The 16192-nt window shown below is 35.5% G+C and overlaps 2 protein-coding genes across 6 annotated transcripts in view; one reads left to right on the plus strand and one right to left on the minus strand.

The window, feature by feature from the left end:
* The first annotated feature begins 1298 nt into the window (after positions 1–1298).
* The window catches only part of nolo (no long nerve cord), a 61587-nt gene continuing 46693 nt past the window's right edge, over positions 1299–16192 (plus strand). For all 5 annotated transcript variants that reach the window (XM_017081907.4, XM_017081922.4, XM_036812849.3 and 2 more), the window contains exons 1-3: positions 1299–1330; positions 1920–2522; positions 12784–12872. In XM_017081907.4, the coding sequence (XP_016937396.4) occupies positions 12807–12872 (66 nt within the window). In that variant the 5' untranslated portion in view covers positions 1299–1330; positions 1920–2522; positions 12784–12806. The remainder of the gene's footprint in view (positions 1331–1919; positions 2523–12783; positions 12873–16192) is intronic.
* LOC108015507 (TPR-containing protein DDB_G0280363-like) lies at positions 7416–9909 on the minus strand. Its single transcript, XM_017081967.4, has 3 exons — positions 9547–9909; positions 8574–9068; positions 7416–8237 (listed from the first exon to the last, which is right to left on the minus strand). Exons 1-3 carry the CDS (start codon positions 9694–9696, stop codon positions 7500–7502), a joined length of 1383 nt encoding a protein of 460 aa, XP_016937456.3. The 5' UTR covers positions 9697–9909; the 3' UTR covers positions 7416–7499.

The following is a 16192-nucleotide window of genomic DNA, read 5'->3' on the forward strand; positions in this document are numbered from 1 at the left end:
TAACTATCGATGGGTCACTCTACACGCTTTCATCACCAACGATATATCTTATCGCAATAAATTATTATGGCGGGATATTGCGAAATTTGAAAAATGCCTTACTATCTATGTTTAATTGAAGACAAGAAACAAGAGGAAACGCTACTCTGTTTTAGATTCCAACAGAAATGCCCTGGAACTCCGTTTTATTAGAAATTTTAAAATGAGATTTTTAGGGCGTTTCTGTTGACGCCACGGAAGCTAGCGGACGGTAGCGGTACCACTGACCATGCAAAGCCTGTGAGAGGGCACTTTTACGATATTGAAGGCGACCTCTGGCGTTCTGAAAGAAAATTAAGTCCCAGCCTGGACCCAAACCATATTTTAAAATTCTCAGAAATTAAAAATATCCGTGCTGCCAGACCGAAAAAATTAGAATGAAGAGGTTGGTGCTACCAGATGGAGAAAAAAAGACTCATATTCAAGGAAGAGGAAGAACACGTGGCGCCTTAATTTGAAAATATGTAGAATATATATGTAGAATATGTATATGTAGAATTTGTTTAGCTTTATAAATAAGAAATAACTGATCTCGGATTTCGGAAAACAAAGAGACTTTAAATTTATATAAACCTTCAGTGAGAGGTAGATGTTGAATTCAAATATTATGTTTTTTTGTCTAATACATTAAAGTGTTAATGGCTTTTCTTGTATCAGGCTTTAATACACTGTTATGAATTTTTTAAATCGGGTCTTTAATTACCATGGAATTGGAGATCTCGGGCAAATTGGGAGTGTTAGCTGGACGAAACTTTATGTGTGATATTAAAAATTTTCTAACTTTATTTTATAAAAAAATATAACATTTAAGAAAATTTTTCAATTCAAAGGAAATTCTCAAAATAATTTTCACTAACAAAGAAAGTATAGGTTTTTAGATATTCGTAATAAACTGTTACAGTTAAATTTTTTTCAACGTCTTATACCATTTATGAAAAATGTTCTATCTATTAAATGAAATAATAATGTAATGTTATAAAACAATATATTTTCATTTCCAGCAACATATAATGTTGAGCAACATTTTCCCCTCAGAAAGAGTTGTTTTTTAAAACACCCCCACCTCGAACTCACTCAAAAAAGTTTGGTGTCGAACTCCCCACTTCGAACTCACCCAAACAAGTTTGGTATCCAACGCTGATTTCTACTCAAGCCCAATTTTCACTCAAACCTTTCCCCACCCGCATGTTGCCAGCAACATTGCTGCTTTTTACTTCAGCAAAGCCGGCGAACGAAATGAAAACTTGAACAGTTTTCAAGTGATTTCCTCAGCGTGCGGGTTGTGCTAACGGTAAATGAAAATTCAGCTTTTCATATGGCACCAACATAAGTGCACTTTGGGTCCTTCGGTGTGTGTCGGTGGTCTGTTGTAGTGCGAATGCAACAAATAACAACAAGGATATATTCAAATTACCTAACCAAAATATTGGATTTATTTAAAAACAAACTAAAAATGGATTTTTAAGGCATATATAAAATAAATAATTTATATTTATACTGCTAAAAACGTGAAATTAAATTCTTAATAACCAAATAAACCCTAAAGCTAAAACATCCAATTTAAATTCAAATTTATTTTTTAGTTACAAATTTGTTTAACAGTCTACTATGCTTAAAATGTTTTATAAAAAAAGAAGTTTTTCTTTTGTAATAAAACAAAGTTTTAAATTTTATCTCCTGTTATAGAGACGTAAATCAATTAAAATTAGTTTTATTTAGCGTTTCTGAAAGTTTTTTTTATTTCTTATAAATTTTCAAGTTAGGGCTAAAGTCATTTTATTACCCGAAAAAAGAAATAAGATTTAATTTATACTTAACCCATAAAAAATCTCTGTTAAGCTGACCAAAATAATTAATCCCCTTTTTATTTACCACAAAAGGACGGAAAATTCGTAATAATTGGTGGCTCGGCGGGAAGTGCTATTAAAAATAAGGCCCAAAACTTTTAACGACTTTTCGTTGATGCACAAAAATCCCCGGCCAAAGACAATAAATAATTATAATAAATAGAACATCGAGAAAGTGGGGCCCTAAGCCCACAATTCCTGCGAAGGATAACTCTGTCGTTTCTTGCGTTCTTATTAGAAAATCCTTTCGCGCTCAGCTTCCTGACCAACACAAGAAAAAAGTTGAGAATTTTGCACGTCTTTGAGGTTTTTGTGCTGCCAGGCTGCAAACAAAGTAAAAGTTGCAGCGAAAGTTATTGTGCAACGCGTGTGGCAAGTGCGGCAAAAGGGAAAAAGGAAGAAAAAACGAATGCAACGGCAAGTTTAATTCGATTTTAGTGTGTAACAATCAGTGTGAAAAAACAGAGAGGAAGGAGAAGTCCCACCTGTCTGCCAGCAGGTGCCATTTGTGTGTGCTTTTTGTGTGGCAACAGCAGCAGAATTGTTAAAGTGGATTAGCAGACAGCTCCCTTTCTCCGCACTGCTCTTGGATTTCCTATTGGATGAGCGTGTCAAATCTTTCAACTTCTGCTTGCCGTAAGTCTACTGTAAAAGCCCAGAATTTACGTTTTTCATTTTCCTTTTTTTGCGTTAAGGGGTCTGTGGCCACCCACTGCGCCAAAAAATTAAATTTCCATTAAACTTCGTAGCTGAAAGGAAGCTTTTAAGGAAATCTGTGGGGAAACCTGTAAAAAAAATAGGGAATGTTATTTTTTTTAAACGTACCTTAGTAATAATCGTATTTTCTCCTTAATAACCAAAATATTGCCCCTAATATTTGATTGAAGAATAAAACCTTTCCACATCTGAATAAAAATGTTATCTTTATAAGACCGTCTCTAAACAACCAATCACTTTTATAAGAAATCCATTTCGAAATGTTCATAATATCCTACATAATCTTATCACTATGTAAACTACTTTATTGCTTTACCACCGGGGAATAAATCAGTTTTCATTCAATAAACTTCGTTGCTAGAAGGAAGCTAAGGAGGTCTATAAGGAAACATAAAAAATAAAACATAAGAAATGTGGTGTTTTTTTAAAGTAACTATTGAAGAAGACGTATTTTCTCCCTAATAACTTAAAACAAACCACTTCCAAGTTCCAATAAAAAAATCGGATATTTATAAACCCCTTATAGTAATATATATCAGCTTTGGGTTTCTGAATCATCCAAAGCGTCTCTCCCATCACCTTTATAAGAAATCCATTTCGAAATGTTGATAATACCCAATATAATCGTCTTACTATGTAAACTGCTTTACTGCTTTACCACTGGGAAATGCATCAGTTTCCACACTAAGAGCTTCTACGGATCGAAATATAGTCTGAAGAGAAAGCAATCAGCTTGTGGCCCCAATAAAGTTGTCATAAATATAGCAGATGATTCTCAGGTCGCAATCTAAATCGTCGTAAAGTGCACACACACAGTCTAGAGGGCTTAATAAGCCTGCTAATCTGAAGTCCACACACACGCACCCAAACATTTGAGATATATGCACAAATGCCGAGAGTTCTTTCATAAGCCCCGAATGCCTAAAAATGTTCCAGACAGACTCACACACAATGGGAATTACGGCGGAGATGTCGTCGTACATTTTAAGTAAATTATAAAGCATTCGAAAATGGTTCTTGTTGAATGAGTGTTGGGTAAAATAAAACGAGTATGAGATGAAATAAAGCGGCAAAAGTATGCAAAAAGTCAACGGCAGTTGAAAGAGTCGACCAGACAGACTGGAGAGCTTGTGCGGCGGCATTTGAGGGGTAGGGAAAACCCAAGGTACGAAAGGAAATTCAGACAATGTGGGGAATGTCGAGAGGGTGTCTGCCTTCAAGTCCTGCCTGACTGCCTGCCTGCGTATGCAGATGATCCCATATCCACTTTGGCAACTGTCTTTTCATTGTCCAAGCCTCCTCTTTTCTAACTTTCTTTCACAACTGGTTCTAAATGCTAGGCCAGTAAGATTTGTAGGGCTTTAAGTTCGCATATAGATTCAGACTAAAAAAAGTATTAAGAAGAACATCACAGGTAAAAATTGAATTTTAAATCAACCATAAAAAATGCCTTGGGTTTTTGGAATAATTTAAAGAAAGATGAAATGTCACAAATATTTAAACCACTCAAAGGACCTTCTTTTTACTATTCCAAATGTCTTTAATATTTAAAACAAGTTTGCATTCTTTTAAAAAATATAAATATATTGATTTAAAATTATGAAAAGCATCCTTTCAATACAGGGCTTAGAAAATAACAAGGTTATACAATGATTAGGACCTAATACAGAACTCTTCATCTTGTTTATTAACTATTCTCCTTAATGACAGAAAATTTAAACATTTGCAATTTTTAGTCTGTGTAACCTTTTATATTAGCTCTCTATTTTAAGAATGATCTTGTTGCACATTAAAATCCCTTACATTCTGCTTGACTTAACGCACCCCATGAAATCCTAAGTCACAACGCCCAGCCTCTTTCAAATTATCATCTAATAAAGTATTTCCTCAATCACCCCAATTTCTGCTTCATATGTAGAGCTTTAAATGCGCTTTAGCACAGATTTTGAAGATGCTTAAGCTGCGTTTTATAAAGAAAAGCTTTAAAATCTCAATTAAATTGTAAAAACAAACTACAACTGCTTAAAGGCAAACCCGAACTTTCAACTTCCGCCAAGGTATCTACTAAATTATGAAACTGCATCCAGCTCCCTTTTCCACCCAAGTTAAACACTTGAAATCTGCCAGGAAATCAAAGACCGCCAGACATGCGAACCGAACCTTCTCGAGTGCCTCACGGCCCCGTCTAAAAACGTCGACGATGAAGTTTTGTGCAAGTTGTTTGGGTAGTTGGGTACTCTCGGTGGAAATGTCTCGGCACCACCTGGCCATAGAAAGGGTAACCCCTTTTTCCCCCAGTCCCTGACACATATTCGGGAAAATTAAAACAAAAAAGTGGCAACATCTTGAGCGAAATAGAGCTCAACTCCGCTCCTTGGCTGCTCCATTTAACTCTCCTTCCGATTCTGCGATCTAGAAATAAATCTTCGGATGGCTTTAACATGTTTTCAAGTTTCTCCTGTTCGTGTATGCCGCTCGTGCTGCCTTGATTTATACATGCTAAATAATTTATTAGTTGAAAAATTCTTTGCTTTTCCTCAAAATGCTTTCGCTGTGTTTGTGGCTAGACCGATTTTAAGTGGCCATAGATTACCCAATGGGTTTCTACTGGCGCTGCGGAATGTGTGTTGATTAAATATATTGATTTTTAAATGTTGGTGGCACCAATGTTTAATTTTATCCATAATTCAACAAGTGATTTTGATTAAAAGCCGTCGGTGGATTTTTAATCCTCAAATAAAATACGCTTTGCTGTTTTGACTAGACTTAGTCTGTAAGCATTTTCACTATTTAAGCATTTCTTTTACATTCCATTATATTAAATATATTTTTTTAATTGAGTGGTTTGTTTGTTTTTTGAGTAATTATAGCCAATTATGTTCACCTTTATTATTATTGTCACGTATTTTTTCTACGGTAAATAATATATTATTTTTCAACCAGTTATTAATTTGTACGCTTGTGTTAACGGAATGGTGTGGCCGCTGTGGTTTTATTAATAAATAATATTAAGTACATTTTTTCTCGTTCGACTTTCAGTAGGTTTGGGTTCAAATATTTAAAACACTTAAATAGAGAAGTCAACTTAGTGGGTTACAGCTTTATTCTACCTTTGAAAAGATGAACTTAAAACAAAAACTTTATTTGTACTAAATTTGAGTCTTACATCATCAAGTAAGCCCGATTTTCTCGGTGTAAGCCAAGTAAGTGAATGACATTCATTGAAATCGAACGCTCTTCAGTTTTGAATGGGATGAAGTTGATGCTTATGGCGATGGAAATGGAAATGGAAATGGAGACGATGGGCTGACGGTGAAGGGCAGGCGGATAGCTCCCCCATCGTCCTGTCCAATTCCACTGCCTCTTTGGCCCCCCTCCTTCATCTTGATGCCCTTTGACATGGGCGCCGACTTCGATTCGACGGAACTGTCGGCACTATTTGAAACTTATTGCTCGCTCGCCTGTCAACGCAACATCGTCGGGTCGAAATGGGAGAAGAGAACCATTCGGAACTGGGAACTGGGATTGGGGAATCGGAAAAGGTGGCTAACAAGCCCCCTGGGAGCGGGGACACCTTCCATTTTCCAGCATTGTTCTATTCTGTTCCCAACAAATTCGATTCGACAAGTTTTTCCCTGTGCCCCTTGGGCATTGCCCATGTTCCGAATTTCCATTCCCTTTTCAGCTTGTTGGCCCACCACATATTTCGATGGCCTTTGTATGATAAGTAGGTGCATTTACCTGTGCGTGGGCTTCAATCATGCGTTGCACTTTCGATTGGGCCGTTACTAATGAGGGGCAAACACCGCTGACACGCCCTGTTGCAATTGCCCAACTATGGAAATAAAAACAGAGAAATTAAACAAAGAGTTGGAAATGCAGATATACCATAATATTTAGAGTCGAAGGTCTTAGTCAACAGCACTCTAATTTACATAAAAACCTGTAAGACTTAAAATTACATATAAAACCTTGTTAAAAAATCGCTTTAAACATTATTTTCAAAGTTTGGTAATTTTTGTAGAATTGGTTTTATAGTAATGGAATTTTAACAGTCATATTATTAATTTTGGTTGGTACTTGCACTTTATTAGGCACTAAAAACAAAAAAATAATTGAATTTAATTACTCTTTATAGTAATCCACAAAAAAGTGTAGTCTAACCCATTTGAAAGTCTCCCAAAAACCCAGTGTAAAATGTTTATTGCCCATGGTTTTCGAAACAACTTCAAATCACTTGTGGGGGAGTAGCTTTTTGGGGGTGGGTTCCGCGTAACCGATTTGATAACGAGCCGATTAGCCTGTAAACTGCGCAATTTGCTATTCTTCATTATATCTCTGGAATTTGTCCGATTTTGGACCGTATCGATGCTGTAACTGACTGACGAATTGATGGCTTGTTGATGGCCTGTGGACTGATAGTGATATATGGCTATTGAAATGTCAAAATTAATAAGCTTGATGGTCGTTTAATGAGCAGCCGTCGTCATTGATTCGGCATTGGTTTCGAGGGTTTTTCGTCATTATCTGAAGCCTCTCCGCGCAAAACGAGTTTTTCTGTCTGGGTGGCCCCAATGGTTTCGGAATGGTTTTGAAAGATGGTTTTCTCTATGACGGATTTGATGAGCTGTGAAAAAATGTGACCTGACACCGCAATAAGAAGATTCTGGTAATACAAATAGAAATAGCGTGTGAAAGGCTTACAAAAGTATGGAATTTGTTGAGAATAGCATGGAAATTTACACAAACTTCACGTTAAATGTTGTTAGTACCAACCTTACTCTAAAAAATAAAGTGAAAATACACTTAAAATTGTTTTGATAGGTCATTGACCAATTTAGTTAATTTCTAGAAGTCTGGAATATATTTCAAATGATCCAATTTTTGTGAACTTTTTTAATGCTCAGCTGGTATGCGATATATGTCCTCAAGTTTCCTTCTTTGTTGTCTCTTTCGAAGTCTTCTGAAGTACTCCGCCTCGCGAAGATCTTTCTGATCTTGGTTGTTAATTGGAAGATCCGTGGGATAATGGACATCGCATACGGATTTGGCCTGCTGCTGTTCGCAAATATCAACTTCATGATCTCGAACTTCCCCAAAGAATCTTCTCAGGAACCCCCTCTTTTTCGGTGCGGAAAACACAGAAGATTTCTGACTGTCCTCATCTTGGTTTTTAGTTTTAGCTGCAATTTTTTTGGATTTCCTCAGAGATCGAGAGCGCATGAATTGAGCAAGTCTTCGGAATAAACAGCTGGCACCACTTCCCAGGCTGGAGCCGTTCTCATCCTCCTTGACCTTACTTTCCTGGAGCTGTATCTCTTTCTGCAACTTTAAATTCTTATGTCTTCGGTCGAATTCTTCCATATCAGGGCTTAGTGTTCTTGCGGCAATGCGCCGATACTTGATCATATCCTCTTTAGAGTCACGTATTCGGAAACCACTTTCATCTTGGAAGCTGGTGAGACTGTTGACACGGTTTATGCTGCTCGATTCGGTTGAAGATTGGGGTCGAAAGTTCGAACGTCCACCGGCCATCGGTCGACCTTGCAGAACGGTGGGTTGCACCTGGTCCTTGGGTGGTAGACTTCGTGCCTTCATTGCAGCTTTGTTCTCAGGTTTAGGTGGAGCTGTGGGCTAGGATGGAATTTGTTATAATCTATAAGCTTTATAAGTGTATCGACAAATATCGTACAAGCATCATACAAATAAAACCGGAGAATTTAAAAAAGCATATAATAAGTTTCTATAACTTCTTTTGCAAGTTTACATACATCGGAATGGTTCATATGACCATAATATACCAGATAAAATGTAGTTTTTCCTCAAAGTAAATGAATATAATTTAAAAATATGGAAATTTTTGTTTCATAGGATTTATGTTTGAACTAAGGCACAGATCTATTTAATTTATTACTGTGTTTGTTGGTGGGGTTTGCTCTTTTCTTTTATTTCTATATTTGACATAGTTACCTGAATATAAGCCCCATTTGGGTGTTGGCAGAATGATGGAGGGATGAGTTCCGGATGTAGAGGCACAGCTTGTTGGATATTTACAGACCTTGGCTGCATGCCATACCAATATTGATAGTTGCCTTGCTGATTTGATGGCTGCTGATTTTGATACAAAAGCCAAGGTCGAGGGTTATACACAGTTCCAATCTGGGGTTGCAACTGGGCGTAATAGTATTGCTGCTGCTGACGTTGCTGTTGCAATTGCAGCTGCTGTTGTTGCAGTTGCTGTTGTTGCAGTTGCAGCTGTTGCAGCTGCTGCTGCTGTTGGGAGATCAAAGGATGCTCTTGTGGCAAGGACATTGGGTGGTGTCTCTGCAGTTGCGGGCGTTTTTGCAACAGCTGCTGTTGTTGGTATTGGGCCATCGTGGTTGGCACATAGGGTTGCCGCGGGGACATGTCTTCCAAGGAGTAGCGAAGCCACTTGGACACGACCAAACCCAAAGTATCGTCCGACTGTTTTAAAAGTAGAAGAAATACAAAATTTAACTTAAAAGAGTGCGATTTAAAAATATAAAAATAATAATCGTTAAGTTTATGTAAAATATTGTACTAGAATTTATAACGCATTCGAACCAGACGATCCAAAAACCTTAGTCGCTAGCGCACTAATTATAAGTTAGCTCATGGTTTTTATATAAACAGATAAATAAATCACGCATTATAGCTCTCTAATCATTCAAAAGTCTTATAATACACCCTAATTTAATATCTGTCGATATAGATATTTCGTAACTTTTGATATAAATATTTAAGGTTTTTTTATATGTCTTATTATGTTTTATGTATTAAAAAAACGTGGAAGAAGCTACCCCTTACGATGTCTAGAATAAACATTCAGAAACTACTTTTGTTTTGCCTTTCCTACAATAATTATTAATTCCTATAGTTGTGTCCAAAAATTGAAAAGCTTGTGGGTTATCAAAATACTTACTCGAAAATTACGAGTGCGAAACAGATCGTCCTGCTCAGAACTGAAACCGAAAAGTCCGAGGAGAGAGTTTTCCACTTTCGCCGGTGCTTTTTTTGTACTTTCACTGCCGCTGTTAGTGCATTGTAACGGGCAGCTTTCCCCTCTGTCCATATCCAAAGGGCACCCTTGTTTCGATTGGACTGTTGTCGGTGGTCAACCCATTGACAAACCCATCTGCGGCCGGCAGGGCTCCTCCTTTATGCGATGGACCAGACATAGAATTTAGTTTGTAAAAGAAATTTCAAAAATTGTAATGCTGCCAAACCGAATTTTGATTTTCGACTAACCCAACATTGTGTTTGTTTTTTTGTTGTTCCACTTTTGACCGCCTCCCCTGATTGTTGTTATGTGCACACAAAAAAACTTTTAGGTACAATTTACCAATACAATAGGAAAATTATTCCCAACCCAATTGTTTATTTGCAACGAAATAGTTACGCTTCCAAAAACAAAATACACACAACCTACCAATATGTAGTAGTTTTACTATTAAATAGTTACAATAAAATACACGTCACTATTTCTTAGTTGTTAACCTTTTTACCCATAATATTTTTTTTTTGTATGCAAAAGTATTTGATGATCAAACCAGGAAGAGATTTTTATTGTTTATAATTAATAAGAAAATTAAATCACAAAAGCAATGAAAGGTAATTGTTGAGCACCAAGGGAAAACACGTCCCTCACAATCTGTGCATGGAAATGAATTTCACTTTGTGTTCTTTTTTTTTGTGGAAAAGGGTGATTCCCCCTCCCATCTGCAAACACCTGCCGCATTGTACATATATGTTAAATTCACCCTTTGCTCCCATTGCCCGACTTTTGCTATGCTTTCTGTCTGCTAATTAAAAGTTCAATGCGCAGCATTTCTAACAAAGAACAACAACGACTATTGACAATGACAACGTCACAAGGGGTCAAAGGGGAGAAACAGGAACTGGCTGGCGGGGAAATGGGCACAGCCAATTTATTTTTTCAGAAATTCCCTTTCCTTTGTATGCCGCTTTCTCTCCCAGATTCCATTGTGCGCAGTCGCCTTTTTTAATTTTTTAATTAATTGCACAACCAATATGCAAATTAAGGAAGATAAGGGAGGAATATGATAAAAACTTCCATTCGGTGCATCCGGTTAATAGAATTTTAAAACCAAGTCAACTTTGTACCACACATGTCAGTTACAATCAGGAAGTTTCTAGATAAGAATACTGCTATTTACAAATGAATTTTTTTGGAATAATCATATTTAATTTTTTTTAAAATGCTTTTTTGATGCTTTTTAAAATTAAAAAAAGGACAAGGCACATTTTTGCATTTTCCTGAATTCATTATAACTTGTTTTATTACTTCAAGAAGATTATATCTGAGCTTATTTGCTTAACTGACAACTTCCAGTGAAACTTAAGGGTTACAATTTTTATTAAATAATTTAAAACTTAATTCAATAAAAAAACCTTTAAAGCTCATGGGAAAACGGATGCTGAAGAAATAATTTGACATAAAAGCCGACGTCTAATTATAACGAGTGAGGAGAAAAAATATATGAAAGCTAACATTTCTTTTCGTAGACTTTAAGCTTTAAGCTTAATGTAATTAAACTTGGCTTTGAACAGATGTTTTTCATTTACATTTATAAACCAAGATTTATTCAAGTTGAATCTTTTTTACTCCCCGCCAGCTGGTCATACATATTTCAACCAAATAAATCCCAAATTAACTTCAACTCACACCCACTTTCTACTGACAATCTAATTACATTTGGCTCCAACCCCAAAAAGGTGTCCCCTCCACAACTAAAAATGAAAAACAGAGGGCAAAGCCAAAACCAAATGCCAGGAACCGCACATAAAAACCACGTAAAATCACCTGCGTGAGTTTTTATGCAACAACGCCCACGTGCTTCGAAATCCCCGAGGGTTAAGAATTGGAATGGGCTTAGAAGGGGTATTACTGGGGGTTCCCTGCTGGAAATGATTTTAATTTATGACCTTTGCTGTCGGATTTAATGAAATATTTCTGATTTTTTCCACTACCATTCCAAAGGGTCAAAGTTGTTGACAAGGAATAAATTAGAGGGGTTGCCTAATGAAGGAGATGCAAGGGAAACATCGCGATTCGCATCCATAATTGCCAGAGAATATCCACAATTTTCATCAGCTGCATATTAGATTAGGTTTTACAGCTCATCAGCGAGTGGTTGTTTACTCTGGCCTCGCCATTTTAGAATGTTTTTCCCCATTTTTATCTGTGCAAACTTTTATTGCTCCCCAGAGTGTATTCAAATTGATTTCGAACTATTCCAATATTTCTATGGGCTACACTAAGTGGTTTTTAGCAATTAATATCAAATTGTGTTTCTGGGATTAGAGAACCGATAAGGTGTTGAATTTAATTTTGGCAGTAAAATTCAGTATTTTGTAGGTTTGAGATAATGTATTTTTATTTTTTAGGGGATACACAAAAAAAGATTGGGGATAACTTAATTATTATGTCAAGTTGAAATCAAGTAAATATATAAAATATTTTTTAGATTTATTTAATTATTGACAAACATTTAAATAAGCTTGTTTACTCTTAAGCTTACCGTAAATAAATATAATCGAAGAAATATTTCTTTTAAGATTGGAAAGCAATTGAAATTATGATTCGATTGTAATGCCTTTAAACATAAATTACCCATTTTCTGCCAGTTACATTTTTCTTTTTTTTTAAGTCCGTGAAAAGCTATCTGCTTGCTGCGAACTTCAAAATAATTAATGTCGTTTGTGCATAATTTGAATGACAAATGTTCCAATGCCATAAACGAATTTATTATGTTCGTTTGGGTGCCGAGGCAGTCAGATGAGTTTGTATCTGCGAAACCTTTTCCTCTTCCTGTAATTTTGACTCGACTCTCTCCTCGATTCACCCGGTCATATATCTTTGGGGCTCTTCCTTGACAACCTTTTCTACCATCAGCTGGCATTTTGCTTCATTAATTGTCTGCCGTAGTTGTTTCGTACAATATTTTACAACATTTTTGCTTAATTATGTAAACGGGCTTGCACAACTTGCTTTACAAGGGTTGTTGTCATTTTATTTACCAATTTTACTGCAAAACTCCCTGAAAAGTAATAAAACTTTTTGACACCAAAAGCTATTTTGAAATTTTGTGATAATATAAAGCTAATTTAATTAATTTTCTTTTAATTTTTCTTGCAGCATGAAATCATGATTACGAGAAAATGCAGATAAAAATGTCGGCGAACATTCACTGGAAGTCTCAGCAAATTTGGGCAGCTTTGTTTGTGGTAAGAAATATATATTTTATAAATTTATATCTACTATTAAATAAGGTCGTTTGTGGTGAAAAATATATATTTTTTAAATTTATTGTATTATAATTATAATTAATCAAAGTATACCATTAAATACAGCTTTGTGGACATTTTTGTGTTGAACTCTCAGCTCTTGACCAAACTACATTTGACACCTTGAAAAACAAGGGAGCTTTTCATAAATTTTAAAGCAGCCAACGCAGTTTCCCTTTGAAAAATCTAATAAAGAATCAAATTACCAGTAATTTTTTTGGAGCTCTGAGTTCTAAACCCTTTTCTCGTGGTAGTAAAGTTGATTCCTTGCCCTTGACAGCAACACGTGCCTTTGTGTGATTGCGGGTCCATGTCCATGGGTTGAATCCAGAATACCCAAAAGCAACCCATTTATAATTCTAGTCGATGGTCAAGAGTGGAACTATTGGCTTTCTGGTAAAGGGGATTACAAGTTGGGATGTCTTAACGTTGAGGAAGCCGTGTCCTTAACTTGTTACTGTGCGAACATTACCATAATGTGTTTTATCTGTATAGTTCTCTCACCCATAAACAGGTGAAAATCACTTAAGGGGCTCGTTCTGTAACCCCTTTCAAATATTCAAGAGTTCAACCACCCAAGACCCTACATTTACACCTCCATGACCTTTGATTGTTCATTCCCTACCTTCTGCTCTCGGCATTTTGTTTCGTCTTTCGTGAAATTGCAAAATCAATCAATTCGATTACGTATACGCAATATTTATAAATATTTAATGTTAAGCTTTTGTTCGCATTTTGCCAGTCCCCTCCAACTCTTATATAAATGGAAATTGTTTGTATACCCATCTTGCTTCTTTTTTGGGGGGTTGTGTATTGGATTTGGTTGCCATAAGGGCTGTAACTTGCGATTCGAGAGTTCAGGAGTGTTGTGATATGTAAACAATGCTCAGGTAACTGTGTCCAAAAAGAAATACGACTTCTGTTGGGCCAAATGGTGGGGTTAATGTCCACTTAAAATTAACAAAAGCCTGACAAGGAACAGAAAATCGAAATCAATTAAGATGTATAAATAACAAAAGGCCATATAAAGTAAATTGGATACGGTAGTATTAAATTACCTCATTTTAAACGCAATAACTACATAAGTGTTACATTACTATCCCTTTAAACAGGGATTACTATCCCTTTAAACTAAAAAGCATATATTTAAGTGTAAGCCACTTACAAGCTGTTAAATATTTTAAATCATGAAATATTTGTGAATGCGTTCCAATTGAATTATATTCAATTTGAAGTTAAACTGAATAATGGTACACAATCTCTGTAATCCTCATAGTCCTCTGCACATGCAGTCATTCACATTTTCGCACAGAATAATTCGTTATAGTAGAAAAGCGCATTTAATGGCTTTCGTTTGATCTCTGCACATTGGCTTACCAATTTTATCAGAATTTTTCACTGCCATTGGTCAGCTTGTTAAATATGTAAACCATTGTGCTATACTTTTATCCCAACTCATGCTCATTGTGAGGGATATATTTCGGAAAATCCTTTTTGGGAAACATTTACGTTTGCATTTTATATGTTGAGCGCATTTCTGTTTATGGGATCTCTGTGCACATAATACCATGATTTAATTGGCCTAAATGTATGTTTCTGTGGGTGAAAATTTTATCTAAATCCAATTGTTTTTTGTTTTATTTTTTGTTGTCACATGTCAATAATTTATGCTTTTGGTACTTGCGCAAAGTTGACTACAGAAGAGAATGCTTTTTTTGTGGCTGATGTGTATTCCTACAGAGGCTGTAAAATTTAAATAAATTAAGTTTGATTGACAGAATACTGAACAGAAAAAAATACGTCAGAATGTGTAATCTTATCGCTGATAAGGCCGTCTTTTAAAATTTAATACTATCCACTCTTTTGTTTTAAGGACCTAAAATAAAAGAACTACTTCTTAATGGGTATAGTAGAAAATATTATAATGTTAGGTTTCTATAAACATAATCACAATCAACCTGTTAGGTCGATATTATTACCTGTGATTTAATATGGAAAAGTCATAACAAGAGATTGATAACAAATACAATTTTTCTAAAGTTTAAAACTATTATTATATTAGCAAAAAAAAAGAACTAGACGTCATATATAGTTTTGGTATTTGACAAGCACAATTTTGCGGATGCAAAAGTATTTGTGTATGGCTCAACATCTAAGAATCTTTTTTCGCATGAAAGAACAATAGTACTACACAAATGGAGAGGGAAATGGTTTCGATTAAATCACCACCCCCACAATCCGCACGTCCTGTCAACCGCAAGGGCCGCCAAATGTCCTGTCTGTTTTCTCAGGCGCAAATCTGCGTGTAAGTGGGAGTTTGCAAACGTGTGTGTTTTTATACACAGAAAAAATTAAAGTAAATAAATAATAAAAAAAATTAAAAATAAAAAAAATAAATCGGAAATATTTTAAGAAATTATTTATCTAGTCGATCTATGTTATGATGGTATTTGAAATAGGCAAAAGAAAAATTAATAAAAAATAAATTTTAAATGGCACTCACATATTTTTATTTTGTGTTTATTTAAATCATTACTTTTTTTTATTAAAGTTTCTAAATATGATACAAATATCATAAGTATTTCTTATTTATTTATTTTTAAACCTCTTATTACTTATAAATAAGAACCCTCTCAATCTAAACAGTTGTATTTCAATACAGGGTGTACATAACATAAAAGTGATTCTTCATATGAACAAAAATTTATTTTATTATATTTAATTTAGATTTATTTCTTTCTGTGCATGCGTGTTTGTGGGCCAGTGAGCCTGTGTGTGTGCCTGCTGGGCCGTAATAATTGTTTGGCCAAAGGCCCTGTGTCCGTGAGTTCGTGTTGGAATGTCACGTGATTAGCCTCACCTGCTGCAATTTGCTGGGCAAAAAGGGCGGTCGCAGTAACATGTAGCGGCATGGTGTGTATGAAATTATGCGGAAATTGTTGCATATTTAAGTGGGCACGCGTGAATAGCTGTTGAAAAGTTTATAATCACAAATTTGTGTGATCGTTTTGCCAGCGTTTATGGTTCGGGGACCAAGAGCAAAAACTTTGTTCAAAGTTCTGAACTGATGATGTCTTCCCAAGGCAAATTTGTTGGAACGAAGGTCACTGTGCATTTTAAGAGAGTGTTGTAAACAAGTTGGTGTTTATAGTGTAAGATAAGAAATGGAGGAAGTTTTGGTATTCACACAGTTATTTAGCTTTTGAGTAACAGAACTTTGATCAATGAAATTTATAAATTTATTTTGATTATTTCTTTTT

The sequence above is a fragment of the Drosophila suzukii genome, chromosome 2L, assembly GCF_043229965.1.
Source record: "Drosophila suzukii chromosome 2L, CBGP_Dsuzu_IsoJpt1.0, whole genome shotgun sequence".
In the NCBI taxonomy this organism is placed as follows: Eukaryota; Metazoa; Arthropoda; class Insecta; order Diptera; family Drosophilidae; genus Drosophila; species Drosophila suzukii.